General features: G+C 44.8%; 1 protein-coding gene across 4 annotated transcripts in view; it reads left to right on the top strand.

Moving 5' to 3' along the window:
* The window catches only part of TPK1 (thiamin pyrophosphokinase 1), a 730,092-nt gene that overhangs the window by 497,706 nt on the left and 206,034 nt on the right, over positions 1 to 26,352 (top strand). For all 4 annotated transcript variants that reach the window (XM_044294424.1, XM_044294425.1, XM_044294426.1 and 1 more), the window contains exon 8: positions 13,597 to 13,708. In XM_044294424.1, the coding sequence (XP_044150359.1) occupies positions 13,597 to 13,708 (112 nt within the window). The remainder of the gene's footprint in view (positions 1 to 13,596; positions 13,709 to 26,352) is intronic.

Below are 26,352 nucleotides of genomic sequence, written 5' to 3'. Positions count from 1 at the left end.
ACATTATGGTGCAAATATTGCATGCAGCATAATCTTTTTTAATGGAACTATTGTGAAGTAAAATCATTGCTAAATCTTCCCCTTTGTTTTTATTACAACTTGGAAGTCAAAGTTCATTTGTAGATATTCAGAGTTTTTTGGTTGATAAGGCTGACTTAATCTTCACAGTAGAGCGATCTGGGTCATCAAAGAGGTTTTCTGAGATTGAAAAAAATGTATCTAAATGGAGGAAATAGCATAAAATAAGAACCTATACTCACCTGATAAAGCCCCCTGCTCTGGTCTTCCTGCTGCTTTTTTATTTACCTTGCTGCAGAGATGACTTGTCCATATACCTACGAGACCTGCTGTAAAATCATTTTCATTTCTCAATCAAAGCTTTCGAGGAGTATTCCCTAATGTATAAAACCTGTTTACATATCAGGATTTATGATGCTGTCAATAAAAAGCAAATTACCAGATCTAGACTAGCACTAAACCATTAACATACAGACGTGGACAAAATTGTTGGTACCCTTTGGTCAATGAAAGAAAAAGTCACAATGGTCACAGAAATAACTTTAATCTGACAAAAGTAATAATAAATTAAAATTCTATAAATGTTAACCAATGAAAGTCAGACATTGTTTTTCAACCATGCTTCAACAGAATTATGTAAAAAAATAAACTCATGAAACAGGCATGGACAAAAATGATGGTACCCCTAGAAAACACAGAACATAATGTGACCAAAGGGACATGTTAATTCAAGGTGTGTCCACTAATTAGCATCACAGGTGTCTACAACCTTGTAATCAGCCATTGGGCCTATATATATGGCTCCAGGTAATCACTGTGTTGTTTGGTGATATGGTGTGTACCACACTCGACATGGACCAGAGGAAGCAAAGGAAAGAGCTGTCTCAAGAGATCAGAAAGAAAATTATAGACAAGCATGTTAAAGGTAAAGGCTATAAGACCATCTCCAAGCAACTAGATGTTCCTGTGAGTACAGTTGCACATATTATTCATAAGTTTAAGATCCATGGGACTGTAGCCAACCTCCCTGGACGTGGCCGCAGGAGGAAAATTGATGACAAATCTAAGAGACGGATAATCCGAATGGTAACAAAAGAGCCTAGAAAGACTTCTAAAGAGATTCAAGGTGAACTTCATGCTCAAGGAACATCAGTGTCAGATCGCACCATCCGTCGTTGTTTGAGCCAAAGTGGACTACATGGGAGACGACCAAGGAGGACACCATTGTTGAAAACGAATCATAAAAAAGCAAGACTGGAATATGCCAAACTACATGTTGACAAGCCACAAAGCTTCTGGGAGAATGTCCTGTGGACAGATGAGACAAAAATCGAAGTTTTTGCCAAGGCACATCAGCTGTATGTTCACAGACGAAAAAATGAAGCATATCAAGAAAAGAACACTGTCCCTACTGTGAAACATGGAGGAGGCTCTGTTATGTTCTGGGGCTGCTTTGCTGCGTCTGGCACAGGGTGTCTTGAATCTGTGCAGGGTACAATGAAATCTCAAGACTATCAAGGAATTCTAGAGAGAAATGTACTAGCCAGTGTCAGAAAGCTTGGTCTCAGTCGCAGGTCATGGGTCTTGCAACAGGACAATGACCCAAAACACACCGCTAAAAACACCCAAGAATGGCTAAGAGGAAAAAATTGGACTATTCTAAAGTGGCCTTCTATGAGCCCTGACCTCAATCCTATTGAGCATCTTTGGAAGGAGCTGAAACATGCAGTCTGGAAAAGGCACCCTTCAAACCGGACACAACTGGAGCAGTTTGCTCATGAGGAGTGGGCCAAAATACCTGCTGAGAGGTGCAGATGTCTCATTGACAGTTACAGGAAGCGTTTGATTGCAGTGATTGCCTCAAAAGGTTGCGCAACAAAATATTAAGTTAGGGGTACCATCATTTTTGTCCATGCCTGTTTCATGAGTTTATTTTTTTACATAATTCTGTTGAAGCATGGTTGAAAAACAATGTCTGACTTTCATTGGTTAACATTTATAGAATTTTAATTTATTATTACTTTTGTCAGATTAAAGTTATTTCTGTGACCATTGTGACTTTTTCTTTCATTGACCAAAGGGTACCAACAATTTTGTCCACGTCTGTACTTGACAGGTGGTTGAAGACATGACCCCGTGGACAAGTATGTTCTCAATCATCTCTGGTGGTGGCTAGTGTCCCTTGAGAACAAAGGATCAGGCATGTTGAAATTCAACATGCCTAATTCTTCTTTTCCCTGACATCTTGCCACTGTTTAGAACCCGGACACCTGCATATACATAAGATGGTCAACCAGTCCCATGAAAATCAATGGGCTTGGCCGACTTTCGGCTAATGTGTATGATAAGTTACTATGTCCTGTCACTGAAGACACTTTACAGGAAACTTATTGCAAGCCTGTGGTTCTGCTAGGATACTGCAAAGTTCTTCTGCAGTTCTCAGACTGAAGAGTGCAGAACTGAGATATGTATGGGTGGCCAGCCCATCTCGAAGTATGGGAGATGCTTTTTGCAATATTCCTTTCCACAGTAGCAAAGCCTTTTTGCCATAAACAAGCACAATACCTTACTGTCCAATCTATTGCCTTTTGGGTGCTAGGCCTTCTAATCTCCGTTTCTCTGGAGCACTCTGGTAGTACGGCTATTTTCTGGACAGTTGTAGGATCAGAAACTAGGGTTCTAGTTGTGCAAGAGGTCTCTCCTACATGTCTTTCCTCCAAGCTGCTTCAGACTAGACTCTCTGTCTATCCAGGGGTGGACCTGATCCATCACCCTAACAACCAAACACAGTTTGTCAAATTGTGAACGATATGTTCTCTACATTTAAGTTAAGAAACATTGCATTAACTCTGTTAATAGTAATTAATCCTTTGCAGTAGTAACATGCTGCCTGTAGATCAGACACCATGTCCAATGTGACTAGATTCCTTTAATCCCTCAAGAATGTAAAACTTTATTCAATGTCCTTTTGTCGTGAGCTTTATTTGTATTAAACATTCGATCTTATCTTGATGGCACTGAACTGCACCCACCTACAACATATTCGTATATATTTCCATCAATGTAGCTGTATAAGAATACACACAACTTATTGATTACTAACTCTTGTTTACAGCAATGATGCCAGCAAGTTTTCTTATTATAAATTTTTTTGTATAAAAAAAACATAATAACTTTATTCTCTGGGTCAGTACGATTACAGTGATACCAAATCCATATTTATTTATTTTTTTACATTTTACTACTTCTGCACAATAAAAAACACTTACTGTATGGGGACTTGATTTTAGCAGGATGACTTGTAGTTTTCATTGGTATAATTTTGGAGTACATACTTTTTGATCATTTGTTATTTTGGCAAATAAGCAAAAACATTTTTTTATTAACTTTTTTACAGGGTTCACTTGTACGGGATAAATTCCATGATAATTTTGTAGTGCGAGTCGTTTTGAATGTGGCAATACCAAATATGTGGAAGGGATTTTAATTTTGCAATTTATTTTTCCATTAAAATTTTTCCATTCCATCTTTAATGCAAAAAAGGTGAATTTTTTTTTACTTGGATTTTTTTATTTATTCAATAAAACATTCTTTTAAACTTTTTTTTACTATTTATTTGTCCAACAAGGGGACTTTAACAGGCTCGCTTCTTTAATGTCCTGGACTGCTCAGGCAATGCAGAGTATTGTACTGTCAGTGCTATTCTGAAAGTCGCCAGCAAGCTGAACCAGAGAGAGGCAGCCTGTATATACTGCAGGCAAGCCTGGGGCATTCATTAGGCCCCAAAATGCCATGCCAACACATCAGCATCATTTCACAGTGTGCCAATGAGAGACAGAAGGCGCTCCCTCCCTCTAAATCACTTAGGTGCCAGGTTCACTATTGACCGCCTGGATAGGTGCTTCTGCTGGTCCAGGAAATTATAGCAGGAGCTCGGCTCTCATGTGAGAGCCAAGCCCCCGCTGTCTTCTGCACAGTAGATCAGTGCAGTGCTTAGAGTCAGCTTCCGTAAAAAGGCAGCAACCTAGACTAAGGCCCATAAAAAGGCCTATGGGTGGTCACTTACGGGTTAAAGTGGTTTTCCTATCTAAAGTAGTAGAACATACCATGAATCATGCATCCAAAAACAGCTGATGAAGCGTGCTTGGCTATTTTCAGAAGTCCCACAGCAGTGAATGGAGAGCAAGCTGTGCAGGCATGGCCACCTCTCCATTCACCTCTATGGGACTGCTGGAAATAACCATACCAGCGTTCAGTTATTTTTGGAACTCCCATAGTGGTTAAAGGAGGGTTGCCACATGTATGTGCAGCTGCTCTCCATTCACTTTGGGGGACCCATTCTGGAGATATAAGTTTGTCCCAGAAGTCTGGCATTTGTGCATATCAAAGTGATATGCCACAAAGATTCACATAGGAAAACCCCTTTTAAGTATAAAAGGGAAACTTGTAGGACCTGTGATTATTTGAAGAAGAACTTACGCAAGACATGAAGAATGCTCCAAGTGCCATATGCTCAGAAGCATTTGTTCCATTCTGTATCATAGACGGCTTCACAGATGGCCCCATCTTTTCTCTGTTGGTATGATTCACTTTGGGCAATACTTGCTAAACTTCAAATGTTAGAAGAAATTTTACTGTTTATCCAACTGTGTATTTTTATCACTGGAAAGAAACCAATACAAAATGAGTCCTATATAGAAAAGAAAAAATCTTGAGGGATCAGCAATTTGTTAGAAGAGGTGAGCTTTAAATTATTATTGAGGGGAAGTGGAGTTACTTGGAAACAGTAATGGGAATTCTTTTCATCAATCAAATTTAGATTCGCCCTAGTTATACAGCACCATGACTTTTATAAATAATCCCTTTTGTACTCTGGAATCAGTTCTATCGCACTGGTTTGTACAAGTTGAATTTAAAAGCAAAAGCATGTCGGAAATTGCCTATTGAAACAGCAATTTCCCTAGGCAAAAGCCAGCATGTTTTTTAAATGTGACAGTTTGATTCCACATCTGAGACTAATGCTGTTGGAGAGAATGTGGTGTAGCAGGTCAGTCTTTGGAAATATGAATCAATTTATTTCTAGATGACAATTGTAATGCTTCATATTCAAAGGGATTGCATCCCCTGAAATCCTTAGCATCACAGGTATTCAAATAGCAGGTGGTCCTAGGTTTGAATCTGACCAAGGACAACATCTGCTTGGAGTTTGTATGTTCTCCCTGTGTTTGTGAGAGCTTCCGCCACGTACTCCGGGAAAAGCTCTGCAGAATATGTTAAAGCTGTATAAGTGAGTAAAATAAATAAGCAAAGGGACTCTACTATCAATTTATTGCACATATTAACAGCCTATATGTGAATATTTTTTATTTATTTTTTTCCCAAAAAAGTGCGAATGGTTCCTTGATATATTATAATTTTTAAAATTTCTCAACATATTCTACTTCCTAACCTGGCTCTTTAACTTCTTCCTTTGTCGGGACTTTCAGAATCACAAAGAGCCTTGCTTAACTTTCTCAGTCAGACCATTCATAGTGACCAGAGAGGGAAGGGGGTGGGTGACTCAATTAGAGCATCACAAATTACACTGATAAGTTCAATGCTCTTCTTTGGGAATCTTTAAATAGGTCTATCAAGAGAACAATAGTGATGGTATCCTAGTTATACTAATCTACTATTTTACTAAACTTTTAGAATAATACTTATTATTTTGTGTATTGCCCCAAGTACATTATGTGATTGCCTGTTTCCAGACACAGTGTTATGTTGTCAATAACGTACTGCTAAAAGAAAAAGTCAGGAAGACATGTACAGAGAGAGAGAACTAAAATGCAATCTTAAAAATAATTGACTCGAAGGTATCCATATCTGTTTCAATGTTGTTATTTTATTGGTTTGTCACTGATGATGAAACAAAGAAAGCCAACCTATAATTCCGACCTTTGGAGTCAACTTGTAACTGTACAGTAATAATGATTGATTTACCATATTGGTCATTATCAAGTATCGTTAGGTGTATGGCCATCTCTATACATGGCCAGTATTGTCAGAGATAATTTCCAATACATTTTAAGAAACTCAAACAAGAACATCAGACCAGCCAAACTTTTCAGTACAGGATCGCCTTTTAGCTTAAAAAAAATCTTGTGTCTCTTCAATGTAAAGAGGAAGTCTCAATTTTTTTGGGAAGGTCTATTACAGGGGTTGATAATTATCAGCCAGTCTAAAAACCTCCTCAGCAATCACCCAGAAAATGATCAAACAGTTGTTTGTTGGCCGATCACATGTTTTGTGCTAGCAAACAAATAATTGTTGGCAGCATTTCCCCATGTAACAGGGGATATGTTGACAACAATATGCAAGCAGTATAGGGCAGGGGTGCAAGACCTTTTCTGGTTTGGGGCCACATCGTAAGGGCTCATGCACACGACCATGTGCTGGCAGGGGGAAGCCTCATATGGATCGCGGACCCATTGACTTGAATGGGGTCTATAATCTGCATCCGATGGTCCGCACCGACCATCGGTGGCACGAACATAAAACCCACGAAAGCGCTCCATAAAGATTCCGATCCGTGCCTCCGTTCAAGTGAATGGGTCCTCATCCGTGGCGCATACGGCCGGTGCCAGTGTATTGTGGACCCACTGTATGCAGGCTGGGCAACGGCCACGTGCATGAGCCCTAAGGCCTCCTGAACACAAACGTGTGCGCCCTGTGGCCGTGCTGCGGCCCGCAATATGTGGGCCGCAATGCACGAACACCGACCGTGGGGCAGCTGCAGCGGATCGCGGACCCATTCACTTTAATGGGTCCTCGATCCGCCTGTTCTGCAAAAAGATAGGACATGTTCTATATTTTTGAGAAACCCCAATGTAGCACTCCGTAGTGCTTCCGTGGGCTTCCGTTCCACACCATTCTGCATCTCCGGATTTAGGGACCCATTGGAATGGGTCCGCATCCGTGTTGCGGAATGCCCATGGAACAGCGCCCGTGTATTGCGGATCCGCAAATGTGGTCCGCAATATAGCAATGGGCAGTTCGTGGGCAGGAGGCCTAAGACTAGAAATCCCAATGGCTGAAAAAAAAAGTGAAAGGGGTATTACCAACTGAAATACTGTATATATGGGGTATTATACATACAGTATCACTATAAATGTCTAATTTCACCCTAAGGATTCCCATCTAATGGGATAATACACGAAAAATGCATGTGAGAAGCCACAAGACATAGACATGTATATCTGTCACCAGATGGTTGGGGGCCGCACAGAATGATATTGAGGGCCGCAGGTTGTGCACCCCTGGTCTAGGGGGATGAACGATCATACTAACAATTGTTTGTCGCTAATACAAATAAAAACCCAAAACATTGCAATATTCTATGTAAGATATCACGAAGGCTAGCACTGCAATGTTAAAGGGGTTATCCAGGAAAAGATGTTTATGACATCGTCAGGATAGGTTATTTGTATCAGATCGGCGGGGATGCGACCCCCGTTGATCAGCTGTTAGAAGAAGCCTTGAGCACTGCAGCCTCATCCTAGGCCAGTGGCATCACTGTACATTGGTCACAAGGCCTATTTGCAGCTTAGCTCCATTCAAGTGAATGGGGCTGGGCTGTAATGCTGGGAGCCTGCATCGCTCACCAGAGCTCCAGAGAATGCATTAGCTGCCTGAAACAGCTGATCAGTGGGGATACCGGGACTTGGACCCCCGTTGATGTAATAATGATGAATGATCCTGAGGAGAGCTCATTATCATTTCCCGGATAACCCCTTTAAGATTAAGGCAAATGGGCTAGACATCATATAGTTGACATAAGTTGACATAATTTAGTGAGTCTTTAAAGGATTAAAGGTGTTGTCCTATCTGGACATTTATGGCATATCCAGATGACATATCCTAATTGCCCAGGAGGTGGGGTCCTACCTCTGGGACCAGTTCTTATCTCAAGAACATCGCCCTGTTGAACACAGTGCCAGGAATGAAGAGGTGGCTGTGCATGCATAGTTCTCTCTATTCCCTACTGTGAGACAGTGACAGGTCTCACTCAGGTTAGAGGCAAGGAAGGGGTGGATAGTTCGGTCCACACCCCTGTTCCACCACAGGTGAGAGAAGCTGGAGGTAATCAGCCTAGCACAAAGCACCTCCCAGAGTGTCAGAAAGGGAGAAGTGTGTTACCTGTGGACAGAGGCCTGGAGGCTCTGTCTGTGTGGTCTCAGCTGGGCAATGCTGAGGGACCACAAGGCTGTGAGATAGCCTGGAGTTGGGGGACACAGCGACGCCTGGGAGGGTCGCAGGGCCATAGTCAGGCAGACTACTGAGCCCCAATACCCCACAAGAAATACTGAACTGGAGACAGTGGGCGTACTGTGCTCTGTACAGCCAGGAGGCTGTGGGACTTTGGCTCAGAAAGCCGCACGTGTTCACAGGGTGTGAACAGGGACTTAGGTGAGTCAGGCATCTATTTGTTTAGTTAGAGCCTAGCCGGGCAAGTGTTTGTTATTTTGTATTATTGTTTATGTTTATGCGGATGTGCCGCAATAAAGCACAGTGTTTGGATCTTAAACTTGGTGTCCTGAAGATATCTGTGCGAATGACCCCCAAATAAGAGGCGATCCCTTACAATTGGTGGCGGATGCGGGCAGTTGTCCATGAGAGAAGGGCAACGGTCGGTTGCTAGGGGCAACGCTGAGACTGCAGGTGCTGCTAAAGGCTGTTTTTTGCCGTGTGTGGCGTTAAAGGAACGGAAGTTTTTTTTTGTCCAGTGGAGCAGGTGCTGCTCAAAAGAGTGTGAACTATTTTGCTGTGGTGCAAGTAAAACTGCAGTGAATTAAAGGGCCAGTAGCCCAGCAAAAGTGGACTTGTGGCTGAAAGCTTTTCCTGCTACCATGGGTCTCGGGGAAGAGTACTTCCGGCAGCGCTGGCGCATACAGCAGGCAGAAGAAATGGCCATAGCAATTGGCTACACTAAAAATGAATTGGCGAAATTTGATGCAGAGCGAGAGGCTTTGGAGGCACAGTTGCAGCTGGCCTTGAGAAATGGGTTCTCAACACTGTATGGACCCTGTACAGAAAGATCCTGCGAGTTGGTGATTGGGGGAATCCCGCTGGGGGTCACTCTAGATGCCCGGCAGCAGGTGTCTTGCGTCAGGCCTGAAGTGCTGGACTTTCTGGAGAGAGGGCCAGAGACAGATGTCACCGTGTCTCTGACCTTTATAACAGACTATGGCCCTGTGCAATGGGAGCTCTTAAAATGTGAGACCCTGGAAGTGGAGTTTGTGCTTGGCAAAGACTTCCCATTATTTTGGCAGCTGTGGAGCGGAGAAAATGCTACAAATTGTGTACCTGGAGAGTCCGATGAACAGCAAAGATATGCCGTTGCTAAGGGCAACCGTCGGGAAGACAAAGAGGTGGAGAGAGGTGCGGTTCTCAGGAGTGCATATCTTCCCTGCGACTGTGTCCTGAGTCCTAGAGAGGAAGTGCGGAGGTGCAGTAAAGCTGTTGCTAGGAGCAACCACAACCTTGATGAGTCCGCGGGAGAGGATGTCACTGCTTTACCAGACTGGTTGATTACAAAGGGTAAGACTGTTCCTGTTATTAACTATGTGGCAGACCCAGTGACAGTGAGCCGGCGGCAGGGGATATCTGCTGGGCCGGTAGGTAATAAGTCGCACAGAGAAAAAACTGTGTCTGGACAGGCGGATAAGCCTGCTGTGATGGCTCCCTCGCAGAAACCCGCAGGGGAGAAGGTTTCTGGGTTTCCTCAGTTGCCCATGACCAAAGCTAGTTTTGGGATGACAAGGATCCGGGATCCCATGCTAGCCCGGGTAAGAGGTAGCACAATATTGAAACCAGAGACTGGTAAAATATTAAAGGTGCTGGACAGTCGTGCGGATAAGGACTATCCACTGATTTTCACTGAGCGTGAGACTCCAATGAGAACAGAGACTGATGAACTTGATGTTACAGATACACTCATGCATGAGGGAGTTTTGGGCCGTGATATCGGTTTGTTGCTGTGGGGTAAGGTAGACACTTCTGCAGATGGTGACGAAACTCCTGCAGAACCTGTACCTGTCCCTTTAAGTGAGGATCTAAGGGAGCTGCACTTTGACCTGCATGGGGAAAGAATATTGACCATTGGAAACAATGGTGCTGGTCAAGTGCAAGGTGATGGTGACAAAAATGCGGAAATGCATAAGGAAAATATAATGTCATATGAAATATGTGGTGACAGTGATATAACTTTTCCGTTGCAGGTTGTGGTCAGGGGAGAAGCGCCCCCTGGTGGTAAAAATGTAAATGATGATGAAACTTTATTTTCTGCATCTGCTATGTTTCATGAAGCGCGATATGACGTAATCAAAAGGTTTGAAGACGTGCATATAAGTAGTGTGGAGCAAAGCCCAGCTCCAGCTCAGTGTTTGAAGGTGCAGGAAAATATGATAGGGTTAGAGGGTGTACCGCACGTACCAGAGGTGGAAATGCAGTCTCCACAATGTTGGTCGGTTACTAAGGAAGTGTCCCAGGTGGGGATTAGCTCAGCGGTGCCCCTAGAGGTCAGAATTAACAATGACACGAGCGGTATAGGTGACGTATGTGCTGTGACCGATAGCAACTCAGAGAGTGAAGCTACCATATCAAGGTCCTGCGAAACTAAGGTGGTTACTAGTAGCGACCAGACAGTTATATCTGACGAGATGAGAATTAAGTCGGGTGACATCAGCCTAGGGTCTGAGGTCCATGTCCAGGCAGTTGTAGGTGACCTGACACGACAGTACAGCTGCAAACAGGAGGATGATCTCTCTCTCTCCTCACGCTCCCTAGAAACCTTAGAGACGGGACTAGCTGTCTTCACAGAGCAACTGAAGAAAATTTCAGAAAGGGCAAAGAAAGAGAATGGCGATACTCCTACATCTGCTGCAGCAGAGCCGAGCAAGGAGCAGCTGGAACCGGAGGCCAAAAAGCGGGGCACTTCCCACAAGCTTGTGCAAAAAGCTGAAAAGAAACTGCTGAAAAACATGGAGTTGGTGGTTCGGCGCCTGGAGAAACAGGGTGTGACTTACAAAAAGGTGGAGAAAACAAAGAACAAACTTCCGCGAGGATTGGATGATCTGATGGTGGACCTGGACCACCAGAAGCAAGTTATGTCTAATCCAGCAAAGAAACAGGAGAAGTGGGACTGGCTCCTAGCTGAAGAGAAATGCATCTCTGCTCGATATGGTGAAAAAAGTGACCAAACAGAGACTGATGCTTGGGAAAAGGAGACCAAGGCCCTCTCCTTGGCTAAAGCCCTGGAAGAAGCGCTTGAGGAGCATGCTGAATTGGAGAGGCTGAGCAAGCAACTCAGAGCAGAGACTGAAAATCTCATGAGCTTAAAAGATGAGTTGGAGAAATCTAAGTGTGCTCTTGAGCAGCAGGTAGAAGGTGAGAAACCTGAAGAGGAGAGTTCTCTGGAAGACGTCAAGAAGCCAGAGCCGGTTAAAAATGGGACTGGAGAGGGTGGCACTGTGGTGCTGGCTGTGGCAGAGAAGATGGAAGATGCTTCTGCTAAACCAGTTGATGGGGCTGATGTGGATGCCGAAGACCACAGACCCGTGGTAGCGTGTAGCCTAGGCCTGGAAGATGTCCCCTCTGCATACAAGGCCTTCCAAATAGCCAGCAGGCTGCTGGGGAAGAAGTACAAGGAGGTGAACGATCAGTTTTCGGATCTGGGCTATTACAATGGCCTGTATCTCCTGACTCCTCCACAAAATGAGAACAGGGTCCTGGGTGAGCCTCTGGAGAAAATAAAAGAAGACGAGGAGTCTGCTGAAGACCCTGGTGCCTCCTGCCTCAATGAGAAAGAGGGGGAGGGGTTAACAGGGCAAGTGTATGGTGCCATGTCCGAGAAGGATGAGAAGGCGGTCAAAGAGACTGGAGACTTCAAGAAGACAAAGACTGAAAAAGTTAAGGCCGATATGTTGGTTGACATGAAGTCCCCAGGTTCTACAGAGGCCAAAGGGAGCCGCGGCCGAAGTGGAAAAAGCCGCTAAAGAAGCAGAGGTTTCTAAAACTGCCATAGTAGCTGGGGTAACTACTGTTGGAAAGAAGGAAGAAGTGACCCAGATGCACTTAAAAGAAGCGAGTAGGGGCAAGCATGCTCTGCTGAAGGAGCCCTGCAAAGCAAAGGAGAAAGTCTCGGGATATGACCATGACTGGGAACAGTTCAGGCAAGAGCTGCAGCAGTCCCAGAAAGGACGTGAGGCGCATGTACAGGAGCCAGAGGATCTAAAAAGAGAGAGAGATCAAAATATACGACAGCGCATCATCACTCGGGAAAGAGTAAGAAAAGAGTATCTGGCCATGAGATGGGCACATGAGGCCTTTAGGCATTTTCAGTTAGGCAAGATGTTGGTTTTGGTGATAAACCAAGCTCTGATGGCGTGGGTCTGGCAGAACAAAGGGAAGGTACGTGTCACCGAGGTTCCTGGCCTCGGTGAAATAAGAACCGGTAATTTTCTGTGTCAGTGGCAGCTAGTGCTCGCTGACACTGGGTTACTTAGTGTGGCTGTAAAGCCAATCTGGGCCCGTTCTTATTGGGAGCAGCCAAAGAGCAGGGTGGGTGGCTGTTCCCCACGTCCAGGCCAGGTCGATACCCTCTCACCAGCCTCCCGTGGTTATGCAGGTGTTCACCCTCACGGGATTGAACAAAGGGGGGGGATATGTGAGACAGTGACAGGTCTCACTCAGGTTAGAGGCAAGGAAGGGGTGGATAGTTCGGTCCACACCCCTGTTCCACCACAGGTGAGAGAAGCTGGAGGTAATCAGCCTAGCACAAAGCACCTCCCAGAGTGTCAGAAAGGGAGAAGTGTGTTACCTGTGGACAGAGGCCTGGAGGCTCTGTCTGTGTGGTCTCAGCTGGGCAATGCTGAGGGACCACAAGGCTGTGAGATAGCCTGGAGTTGGGGGACACAGCGACGCCTGGGAGGGTCGCAGGGCCATAGTCAGGCAGACTACTGAGCCCCAATCCCCCACAAGAAATACTGAACTGGAGACAGTGGGCGTACTGTGCTCTGTACAGCCAGGAGGCTGTGGGACTTTGGCTCAGAAAGCCGCACGTGTTCACAGGGTGTAAACAGGGACTTAGGTGAGTCAGGCATCTATTTGTTTAGTTAGAGCCTAGCCGGGCAAGTGTTTGTTATTTTGTATTATTGTTTATGTTTATGCGGATGTGCCGCAATAAAGCACAGTGTTTGGATCTTAAACTTGGTGTCCTGAAGATATCTGTGCGAATGACCCCCAAATAAGAGGCGATCCCTTACACTACAAATAGACTTTCAGAAATATCCAAGCATATTTTCTTGCCTATTTTTTATTTGAATGGAGAGTGAGACCCCATTCTTGAGAGGCGCATCTGTATATATGTCTTAGGTGTCCAGATGTGCAACCCCTTTTAATATGGAAAATAAAGGACCCCACAATCATATACAGTATACTGTACAAAATGTCTATAAAAACAGAACTATGATTTCAGCAAGGTTAGATTTTACCACATAATCATTTTATGTCCTCTCTTTCTTGTAATAACTCTCACAGGGTAAACACAAGTTACACGTGGCAACAGGAAAAGAAGGTAAATGGTGTGGCCTTATCCCTGTGGGATCACCTTGCAATTCTGTTACTACAACTGGCCTGAAATGGAATCTCAGTGAGTAAACTGGAATTTTCTTTTTCTAAATATCAATTTTTAAGTCACTAGGCATAGGAGTCTTTCTACTACATGCGGCAGGCCAGGGAGGAGAAAGGGAGAGGAGGGGAGTGCTGGTAGCAGCAATGATGGCAATAGTAGTACTCATATGACAGTCCTCACTCTGGTTCTCCCTGAGCCTTGCAATGAAGGGAGAGGCACACCCTAGCTTGGGGTCTTCTTTCTGGTTGTAGGTGTGGTACCCATGGTGTAGGTGGGTCCTGAAGTGCAAGGCACGGATCCCTTGTGGTTAAGAACAATATAATTTGGTGGCAATTTAGGTGACGGTACAGATGGCTTTGTCTGTAACAAATATAAACAGTTTTACGGGAAACTTGGGCAGTTCATAAATACACATACTTGTGAGAGTAGGCACACTTATTCCAGGTTGCATCAAGTAGTTTTGCCAAAGCTAGTGCAAGCTCCCTTCCATTGTGCTTCTGGTTCCCATTGGACTAGAAGTGTTATGTACTGTCTGCGCACATCACCGCTGTCAGCTAATCAGTGACCTCAGTGATGGTGTGCTGGCGCAACACATGACCACTGCCACTGCTGGGACCTTTGATTGGCAGACGGTGATGACATGCATGTACATGTAGATGGCACATCACACTTGTGGTCCAGAGAGAATCAGAAGCAGAGGTGAAGGTAGCTTGGCACTGAAATCAGAGTTCCAGTAACAAATGGGTCTTTTTTAACCCTGGAACCCTGCATGGCCATATCAAAATGGTTCCTAGCCTTGGAGAAGACCTTAGGCTGGTGACCACCTTCAACCTTTTGTCTCTATATCGCATGCCTTCAAAAAATGGATGTTCCAGAAAAATATTTTGTGTTCCCTTCATTGAGGTATAATATCTATAATTATTTTTTTAAAATAAACTTTAATAGTGAATTATTAATGTATTTTCCCAAGTAGTCACCTAAAAATTTCCTGATGACAATATAGAAGTTTTGCTCAAAGACAGACAGTCCTTTGAAAGAACCTGTTCCCTAATGTATCTTGAGCTCCCAACATATTTGTTTTATAGGGAACCAGAATTCTTTATAGGAGGTCGATGACTGGAGGAAGGGTTACTTCTAGAAAATAGGGTGTGACCGAAAATAAAAGTCTATGTTGTTTAGTAAATGTATGTGTTGCCTATCCAAATATGTTAAATTGCAATGGGAAGTTAGGGAGGTGTACGGCCAGAATGTGTCTATGTGTTAGCTTAAAATAAAAATTCTCATCACAGACAAGCAGGGGAGCACCCAGGAATTTTGTCTAGGGGGGGGGTCCTGGTGGGAAAAATGCTGCCGCAAAAAAAAAATGGACACGCCCATTATTATAAGCCACTCCCATATTTACTAGGCCACTCCCACATGGCCATACAGCTGAAATTAGAAATTGTTCTTACAGCAGGATTAACAGAACAACATGTTACGTATTTTATGGCTAGACACTGTCATGTTCTTGACTGGGCATCTCCTCTTTGTGTATTATTCTTGCTGTAATAATTTTTTCTTGGGGGGGACCCCTTTAGAGCTTTAACAATACAAAGTGAGGTAACCTGGAAGGTCATGTAGTCAGTCACTCAGTACTCTGCTTCTTTTACTTACCAGGGCATCTCCTTTATGTAATACATCAGAGGACAGAGAGTAGATTAGTCGCTGCCAGAAGATGGTGCCGCATCCAGGCTACTATATGGGTGCAGAGCAGATACAGGGGTCTGGAGGTGTCACATCATATACTATAGGGGTGCAGAGCAGATACCGGAGTCAGGAGGAGTCACATCATATACTATAGGGGTGCAGAGCAGATACTGGGGTCTGGAGGTATCACATCATATCCTATAGGGGTGCAGAGCAGATACTGCAGTCGTCACATCATATACTATAGGGGTGCAGAGAAGATACTGCAGTCGTCACATCATATACTATAGGGGTGCAGAGAAGATACTGCAGTCGTCACATCATATACTATAGGGGTGCAGAGAAGATACTGCAGTCGTCACATCATATACTATAGGGGTGCAGAGAAGATACTGCAGTCGTCACATCATATACTATAGGGGTGCAGAGAAGATACTGCAGTCGTCACATCATATACTATAGGGGTGCAGAGAAGATACTGCAGTCGTCACATCATATACTATAGGGGTGCAGAGAAGATACTGCAGTCGTCACATCATAACCTATAGGGGTGCAGAGCAGATACTGCAGTCGTCACATCATATACTATAGGGGTGCAGAGAAGATACTGCAGTCGTCACATCATATACTATAGGGGTGCAGAGCAGATGGAGGTGTCACATCATATCCTATAGGGATGCAGAGCAGATACTGGGGTCTGGAGGTATCAAATCATATCCTATAGGGGTGCAGAGCAGATACTGCAGTCGTCACATCATATACTATAGGGGTGCAGAGCAGATACTGCAGTCGTCACATCATATACTATAGGGGTGCAGAGCAGATACTGCAGTCGTCACATCATATACTATAGGGGTGCAGAGAAGATACTGCAGTCGTCACATCATATACTATAGGGGTGCAGAGAAGATACTGCAGTCGTCACATCATATACTATAGGGGTGCAGAGCAGATGGAGGTGTCACATCATATCCTATAGGGATGCAGAGCAGATACTGGGGTCTGGAGGTGTCACAGTCACATCATATACTGTAAGGGTGCAGAGGCTCTGCACCCCTACAGTATATGATACCTCCAGATGCCATTATCTGCTCTGCACCCCTAAGGACACCTCCAAACCCCAGTATCTGCTCCTGCACCCCTATAGACACCAGTATCTGCTCCTGCACCCTTACATTATATAATGATGTGACACCTCCAGTATCTTCTCTGCACCCCTATAGACACCTCCAGACTCCAGTATGATATCTGCTCTGCACCTCTTCACCGTCCCCTATCCTATAGACACCCCTAGACAGTATCTGCTCCTCCTGCATCCTTACATTATATGATGTGAATCATGTTAACATGTGACACATGATAGTATCTGCCCTGCACCCCTATAGACACCTCCAAACTCCAGTATCTGCTCTGCAGGAGCAGGTGTCACGTGTCAGACAGCAGTAGCACTATACTCCTCATAAACTAAGGTGCAGAGAGCAGATACTGGAGTGGGGTCTGAAGTCTAGACTCTAGCCATGGCCCCCATGAATGATCCACCACCTCCCTGAGTCGCTCTTAATGAATATTAATTGAATCTTACGGCGGAACGGTTACGGCGACGGCGAGAAATCGTGAGGGCGGCCGCGGTGCCTCAGCCTGCCTGCACTGACTGGTAGATGGCGCCGGTAACAGAGCTTCCGGCGGTGGGTAGGACTCGGAGACGGCGGGAAGGAGAAGGTGGGAAGGAGGAGGCGGGAAGATGGAGGCGGGAAGGAGGAGGCGGGGAGGTGGAGGCGGGGAGGAGCCAGCAAGCAGCAGGAGAAAGCCGGTAGGCGGTGCCAGGCTGAGCTGAGACGAGCCTGGGGGAGGAGGGGAAATGAGTATAATGCTGCCGCCTGCCAGGATGGAAATCAGGCTAAGCAGCAAAACGGGAACTTATATAACGTATATTTATATAATAGTCAAAAAATAATAAAAAATTAAAATGGACATATAGCCTAGGGGGGGTCCAGACCCGCTGGACCCCCCCTGTAGGTGCGCCACTGCAGACAAGTATGCCTATACAGAAAATATGAATATAAATATTTAATATCTATCATCTGAGACACCTACCTATCAGGAAAACAGGGATTTGCCTAACACCCATTGTTCCATGTGACTTGGCTAGTAACTATTTAAATATGACAGAAATGAATGAGATAATGAAATGCTTTAATGTTAGAGGGTTTTGGTTCATGTTCCGATTAATATTTCGCCGGTTTTAATCCCTATGTGCTGGTGGCGGATACACCAAAGTCATGTACAGATGCAGGCCTATACATAACTTTGGCGCATGGTGCCACTGGCCGTGCAACATGCTTTAAACTAAGCCAGCTCACGTTCTGGCATAGTTTAAGACCTTTTTCCACACCATAAACTGACATAGAAAATAGTAAATGAGATGGGCTGGCTGCCTGGCCCTGCCATACCCCCTTTTTTACGCCACCTCGTAAAAGTGGCGAGAGCGGGGAAAAGTCGCTGATTTTTCAGCAAAATCCCTTTGCCACAAAATCTGTACCTTAGATACCCCAGAAAATAGCATATATTTCCTAATAAATGACCCCTTATTGTTTAAATGAATTTTTTATGTTAGACACATTTTTTAAAGAGTGTTGTTGTTTTTAATTTTATATCACTATCTATATTTAAAAATATTTAAAAATCCTGTAGTTTTCACTATGGCCACTAAGCCTAATAATATGCTGAGACACACTGTTTTGTAGGAATCACCTTTCAGCAGTCATCTCATTATTATCACAGTAGGTTATGGAGACCGCTTACTATCTCCCCCTCCCTGAACGTTGACATTTGCACAGATCACAAAGCATGTCTAGAGAACCCTCCCACAGAAAAACATTATAGTTCATGTGACTGTTATAAAGTATATCTCTAAATGTTATTAACAGCAGCTCAGCCAAAATGGCTGCCCTCATAATCATGTACAGAAAATGTATTACTATCTGGATGTTTTATACATTCCCTTTAATGGATATCATTACTAGAATTTAAATAAGCTATGATGTGCTGCTTTCTCCGTTTTCAAAAATCTTAGTCAAAATATTTTATATATATTTTATAAGACCTCCTATGACTCCATTTGGTTTGATGGTGTTATTTACCATGCATTAAAAGCACGGCAGATCATAGACACAGCTTGTTCCCATTTTCTCTGTCCTTCTTGCATTTTTCATCACTCCCACTTTTATGCCACCTGCAGCTCTCATACGCATCAGTTATGCTATGTATAAGACAAGCTCAGTGTGCTACCCGAGGAGTGGAATTTGTCTTACGGGATGTATCTTACCTCCCCAATAGAAAACAGCAGTACTTGGAAATATGTCAATTATCAGTGCTTTTTCTCTAAATGAAATACTGAACTTGAAGCTTAATCTATTATTGATAGCCAACAATGCTGTAATAACTTGACATATTTAGTCTTTATTTACAAAAACTTTAGGCTAATGAGATTTCATATTAAGTTAAAAATGGCTTCATGGCTAAAAGTCAACTTTTCCCTGAGATAAATCTTATGCACTGCCTTCTTCCTTCCCACCCACAAATATTACCTTTGCTTAAGGCCCTTTTACATAGACTGAGAAACCGGCCAGTTATCAGGAATGTTCTTATTGAAGCTTATTTCCCAGAGTAAATGTGCCACCAATTACCCAGCAAGAGAGCAAAATACTCTTTTGTCGGGTGACCTGATAATTAATTCACGTGGCGGCAGCATATCTCCCCATGTAAACAACGAGGTTCTGCCAACAGGCAGTGAACCTGTATGGGGATGAAGGATCGCAGTAGTGATCATTCATCCCTATATAGAGGGGATGATTTCTGCAAATAAATACAGCTCACAAGAGCGGGCAATGAACAAACCGATCATTCCGATCACTACCCTGTGTATCAGTCCATGTAAATGGACCTTACCTACTGCTTATACAGATTTTTCTGCCTGATACTTCGTAGTGTGTTTCCATTCCATTGAAGACTTAATAACAAATATTCCCCAAAGAGTAATCAAATCAGAGATATCGGACACTGGAAAAATAAGTAATTTTTTTTGTTGATGGGGATTTAGTTTTTGCAGTTTTTCTCATTCGTGACTGGATGGGATAATATTTAGCATATGTATACATTAAAAACAATTATGGTATACAATTTGTATAATATAAAATCTAATTGTTTAATTTTTTTTGTGGTCAACAAACAAAAATTTGACTTTTAGTCATTTTAACCACATAAAGTATTATTCAGATTATTGATGAGCGAAGTATTGAAAAATTAGATTTGGCTACTTCGGCAAATAAAAAAAAAAATAATAATTTGCTTTGTAACGAATTAGTTTGTCATGAAGCTCATTTCTTTGTAAGTAGTGGGTGGAATGAAAGGGAGTGGTGATTGTGCCGCCTCCCATCAATGAACCCCTCAGATGCTGCTTTAATAGCAGATTGCGGCATCTGACAGCAATATTACAGTGTAAAATAAAAAAAAGTAAAAATTCATACTTACCCTCATCCATTTGATTGCAAAGAGCCAGCCGCCATCTTGATTGAAGATCTAGCGCAAAATCTTGCGCGGCCTGTGATGATGTCATCACATCGGCCAGTGTGGTGACGTCATACGTCACCGTGCACAGGATTTTGTGCAGGATCTTCAATCAAGATGGCGGTAGCTGACTCTTTGCGATCAAACGGATGAGGTAAATAGGATTTTTTTAAATTTTTACAGGCATTCAGGGAAAATTGATTCGCTACCACAAAGCACGAAGGCTTTGCACTGGACAGAATTTTCACAGAAATTTGTATCAAATTCCATTTTGTCAGGTTCATTTCGCTCAACCCTAATTCAGATCTTAGACTTTTATGGCACATCCCATAGATATGGTTTCTGCCTCTGGGTCATGCATGTATTTGTAAAAAATAGTCCGACTTCACCCTTTCCCACTGTCAACCACATTCAAACTACTAGATGTGGCCATAGCTGACTGAGCTATACTGTTTCTTTAACTACTATAAAAGTGGATTGGATGTATGGAAACGGGAAAGCACTATATTGTTTGTACTCCATTCATGTTTGAGACTGCCGAACATAGCAGAGTACAGCGTCCCAATATCTCCTGCAGTCACACAGAGTTTAAGTTGAGCAGGAGCTGACATGTTTGACCACTAATCCATTCAATACAGAGGACACAGACGTCCATTCAATACAGACCACACCTGTTCTTGTGATCAGCTGGGTTTCCAGCAGTTAGACCCCCACGGATCAGACACTTATTACCTATCCTGTGGCTAGGTGATAAATTGTCACTTAGAATATCCCTTTAAAGGGGATAAATAAACATATAAATATATTTGTATATTACTAGTACTGTACTAGCTGGGTCTTTAAAGATGGCGCCCACTTCTGAGCGGAGCGGGCGCCATAGCTGTGGGGTGTCTGCTGTTAATTACAGCAGACACCAGCAGCAGACACCCGCCAATCCTGACCACGGCATCTAAGCGCACAAAATACTGGAAGCGCACATTCCGATGATGCTCCGGCTCGTGTGTGCAGCATCCCCTGTTTTAGTGAATGACAGGAGGCTGCTGCACAGTGTTTCCTGTGGAGCCCTTACCTGTAATAGGGTTCCATAGGAAACTAGTAATTTTCTCATAGACTCCTATGCTAATGAAGTGAGGTCTATGAGAATAGCAATCTACTGATTGCTTGTTATAGTTTCTTAATTGAACTATAAAAAGTGTAAAAATAATAAAGTTCCCAAAATAAAAAAAGAACTAAAAAAATAAATAAAATAAATACACATGGGTATCGCCATCGGTGAAAACGCCCATAGTATAAAGATATAAAAAATCTTCAAAATATTATACTTCTGTAGCATCCAGTGCAAAAAGATAACACTCCTATTTAGTTTAGGGATCCCATTTTTATTTTAGTGTCGCTGCAAAGGGAAGTTAGTATAATAGTAGGTGTAGAATTTAGCATGACAGTATGAAAGCTCTGTTGTTCTCTTGATAAGCCTAGATAAAGGTGCCCACCTGAGAGCATTGCCTTCATATCTAAGGCTACTTTCACACTGGCGTTTTAGCTTTCGGTTTGTAAGATCCGTTCAAGGCTCTCACAAGCGGTACAAAACGGATCAGTTTTGCCCTAATGCATTCTGAATGGATAAGGATCCGCTCAGAATGCATCAGTTTGCCTCCGTTCTGTCTCCATTCCGCTTTGGAGGCAGACACCAAAACACTGCTTGCATCGTTTTGGTGTCCGTGTGACGAAACTGAGCCGAACTGATCCGTTCTGACACGTAATGTAAGCCTATGGGGACGGATTTGTTTTCGATGACACAATAAAAAATGGATCCGTCCTCCATTGACTTTCACTGTGTTCAAGATGGATCTGTCTTGGCTATGTTAAAGATTATACAAACTGATCCGTTCTGAACGGATGCAGACAGTTGTATTTTCTGAACGGATCCGTCTGTGCAGATCCATGACGGATCCGCATCAAACGCGAGTGCGAAAGTAGCCTTATTGAGTCACTCACCCCCTTCCCTCTCTAACCACAGTGAATGATCGGAGTGACAATGTCAAGCGAGGATGTTTGCCATGCTAAAAGTCCAAAAAAAGGAGGGAGTTAAGAGACAGAACAGGAAGTAGAATACACAAAGTGTCTTCAAAATATTATATCCAGAAAACTATCAACTCCAAAATTACTAGAATATTTAATAATAGGCTGTCAATAAAATAAAAAAATTTTGAGGGTAGTGTCCTTTTAATGGGAAGAATACTGCAGCGTGCAGAACTGGTCATGTGACTTCAATGGTAACTTCGAAGGGCCCCAATATCAGTCACTGGACTCAATGTTTGTATGACAGATCTGGCACAGGACTGACTTCCGTTAAGAATGTAAGCTTTACTGCAGATCTGAATAAAATAAAAGTTGGTTCTAACTCTTTAGGAACCAGGGCTGAGTTACAAATTATGGATTCTGTAGTTTACAGATCAATACAAAATTAGATTAAACTAAACTTTTTTTTATAGGTTGACTGTTATGTTCTCTTACAAGAACTGTGATAAAACATGATTGTAATTTCAGACCGAATCTACACATTATTTCAATGCGACAGCCCAAAAGTAGAAAAAATTGTGGGATTTTACTAGTCTATGACGTAAAGTCATGATTTTATGAAAGACACGGAGGCGAGTATTGCTATAACTTCCTTTACTGACAACCACAGCAGCAAAGAAAAAATGAAGGTATTAGCATATTGCCATGGTAACTGTCCCTCCCCACACAGTAGACCCTATATAATGTCCAACAGTCTTCACAACTTCCTCTTTCTTGGCGAATGCCACCTCCATCAACAACGACTCCTGGAACCCTCACACGGAGACCTCAGGAAAAAACTGGAAACCTCAAACGGAACACCGGAGAGAACACGACCGGAACCATCCTAGGAACCGAAGGTCAACCAAACGAGTCCTCCTGCAAACGGAACAGCCGAACTGGAAAGGTAAACAGACCACACAGGATCACCTGGAAGCACCTCACCAGACAAGTCAACCTGCAAGAAAACAAAAGTGCATGAAAGGAAAACGCTCCATACAAATGAACAACCGCCACCTGCAACTCAATCAAAAGTTATCAACATAAATCAGTCAAACGACACAGTATCAATTAAACAATCAATAATCCAAGGGAGGGAAAACATCAAGGGAGGGCAATACTCGCCTCCGTGTCTTTCATAAAATCATGACTTTACGTCATAGACTAGTAAAATCCCACAATTTTATTTCAAGACACGGAGGCTTCCTATTGCAAGTTCAAAGCTGCACAACCATTGAAGAAAAAACATGAGGAGCAGGACGAAAATAAAACTCTTTAAAAGTCGAAACTCGAGACCAGTCGGCGATCCTCATAATGTCCTCCAAGCGAGCCCCCGACATCAACATAGAAGTAGAAGCAGCGCTTCTAGTGGAATGAGCGGTGAAAACAGAGGTATCAACCCCTGCCAACGACATACACCACTTGACCCAACGAGCCAAAGTGGGAGTAGCGACCGGAGAAAACGGACGCCGGTAAGAGAGAAACAACTGATAACTCTCAGACGACCTATGGCCAGAGGTACGAGTCTCATACTCCCGGAGGCAAGCAACCGGACAAAGGTTAGGAACGGAAGGGAAACTGGCATAAGACACAGAGCGGATGTGGGTCTTGGTACGGCGGGAAATATTGAAAGTAACCCCCTCCGGGTAAAAAGACCTAGCATCGACATCCAATGCCCTGACATCAGAGACCCTCTTGCAAGAAATAAGGCAAAGGAGGGTAACCAACTTGGCAGAAAGTTGGCGAAGAGAAAGCTGAGAGTTAGATGGCCAGGCAGCGAAAAAATCCAACACCAGGGAAACATCCCAGGTGGAAGAAAAACGCGGCCGTGGAGGGCGCGACAAACGGGAACCCTTGAGAAGGCGACAAACCAGAGGGTGTTGCCCGGCAGGCCGACCCTCGAAGCCCAGCTGGAAAGAAGAAATCGCAGACCGATAAAGGTTGATGGTTCGGTACGCCTTACCTTCCTCGAACAAAGAAGTCAAAAACTCTACAATGTCAGAGACAGGGGCTGAGCGGGGATCCACACCCCGTGTGACGCACCAACCAGTCCATGCTCGCCAGGCCGCTCTATAGGCCCTTCTGGTGCCAGGAGCCCACGACTGCTCCAAGAGTCTTCTAGCAGCGTCCGAAAGCTCCTCGCTCTGTCCGAAACGCCTGATATCCTGCAAGCCAGTAGACGGAGGGAGCCTTCCAGTAACAGCGGATGTTGTGCGCCTGCGGAGTCCAAAAGAAGGTCCGGAAAATCCGGCAGAAACAACGGCGGCAGGATGAGAAGGTCCATCAGGTGAGGGAACCATGACTGGGAGGTCCAGAACGGCACAATCAACACCAACTCCGCCTGTTGCCAACGGACCTGAGTCAGGACCCGAGGAATCATCGCAAATGGCGGAAATGCGTAGAGTAGTGGTCCGTGCCAATCCTGCAGGAACGCGTCCACGGCCTCTGCGTCTGGATCCGGACGCCAACTGAAGAAACGCGGCAACTGGGTGTTCAGCCGTGACGCAAACAGGTCTATACAGAACGGACCCCAGAGGGATGAGATATGAGAGAACACCCGACCATCTAACCTCCAATCGCTGCCATCCCTGAGATACCGAGAGCTCCAGTCCGCTTGGACGTTCTGAAGACCGGGGAGATACTCCGCCACCACCGTCACCTGTTGATTGAGACAAAAGGACCAGAACTCCTTGGCCAAATGCGATAACATGCTCGAATGCGTACCGCCCATGGAGTTGACATACCGGACAGCCGACACGTTGTCCATGCGAAGGCGAATGCAGGCGCTGGCACTGTGCTTGGCAAAACTGCGGACAGCAAAAGATCCGGCCAGGAGTTCCAGGGCGTTGATATGGAGTGAGGCCTCCTCCTGAGACCAAGGACCTCCAGTGGAAATGCCGTCGCAGTGGGCCCCCCACCCGAGAAGGCTGGCGTCGGAGTCGATGGTGAAATCCGGACGAGGACCGCAGATCGCTTTCCCATTCCATGCCTGAAGGTTCGCAATCCACCAGCGCAGCTCGTCCCGCGTCTCGGGATCCAGTGAGATCGAATCCACGTACGAAGCCCGGGTCTGTAGGTGCGCATGCTTCAAACGCTGAAGGGCCCTGTAATGGAGAGGAGCCGGGAACACCGCCTGGATGGATGAGGAGAGGAGTCCTATGATCCGCGCCAGGTGACTAAGAGTAATCTGTTGGGCAGCCAGCGTCTTGCGTAGCTCCTTGCGTATGTCTCGGACCTTCGCCAGAGGCAGGCTGAGGGTTTCCATGACGGAGTCCACCGAAAACCCGAGGAACTCCATAACTCTGGACGGTTCCAGGGATGACTTCTCGTGGTTGATGAGGAAACCCAGACGGGATAGAAGATTCATAGTCACCTGCAACTGCGAGCGGAGGACAGCGGGGTCCTGGGCCATAAGAAGGAGGTCGTCCAGGTAGATGACTAACCGGATGCCACGACTGCGGAGCCAAGCTACCACGGGGCGCATGACCTTGGTGAAACACCAGGGGGCCGAAGACAAACCGAAGGGAAGGCAGGTGAAACGCCAAACCCGACCTTTCCATAGGAAACGGAGGAGATCCCTGGATGTCCTCTCGACCGGGACCGTGAGGTAGGCATCCTTCAAGTCCAACTTCACCATCCAATCCCCCTGAAGGAGGAGGTCCCTGAGTAGGTGAATCCCCTCCATCTTGAAGTGCCTGTAACATACAAACCTGTTTAGCGGTTTGAGATTTATGACGGGGCGCATCTGCCCCCCTTTCTTTCGCACCAAGAAAATACTGCTGAGCAGACCTACCGAAGGGTAAGGCACCAACTCGATTGCGTCCTTGAGATAAAGGTCCGAGAGCTCCTTGTCTATGGCTAGAGCTGCCGGTCCTGACGTAGGAATATGAGGGGGAGCAGGGAGATAAGGGGACTGAACCAGTTCTATCCGGAAACCCTGGATAGTTGCTAACACCCAGCTGTCCGACGTGATTGATTCCCAGGCACGAGAAAAAAGTCGGAGTCTGCCCCCTACACGAACTGGAGAAGAAAACAGACGAGGAACACTTACCAAGGGGACGACGGAAACCGGAACCTCCTCTGAACGGTCTTCGGGTAGGAGCACCTCGGTACGGGAAGAAGTTCTGCGAAGGCCTTGTGTCCTGGAAGGAGGATCTTTGAGCAAAAGGTCTCTGACCATAGGAGCCTCTGCCCGAGCCTCGGGCATGGAAGGAGGAGCGGCCGGCAGAACGGCCCCTGAAATTGCCGGCCCTAGAGGAAAAACGGCCCTGGAACACCTTCCTCATGGAAGACTGAGCCTTGTCAAGGGCTGTAAAGGCTCCAACAAATTTCCCCATGTCCTTAATAAAAGA

This window comes from Bufo gargarizans, chromosome 5 (assembly GCF_014858855.1).
Source record: "Bufo gargarizans isolate SCDJY-AF-19 chromosome 5, ASM1485885v1, whole genome shotgun sequence".
NCBI classification, from domain to species: Eukaryota; Metazoa; Chordata; class Amphibia; order Anura; family Bufonidae; genus Bufo; species Bufo gargarizans.
This window is presented reverse-complemented; position numbering and strand designations above follow the sequence as displayed.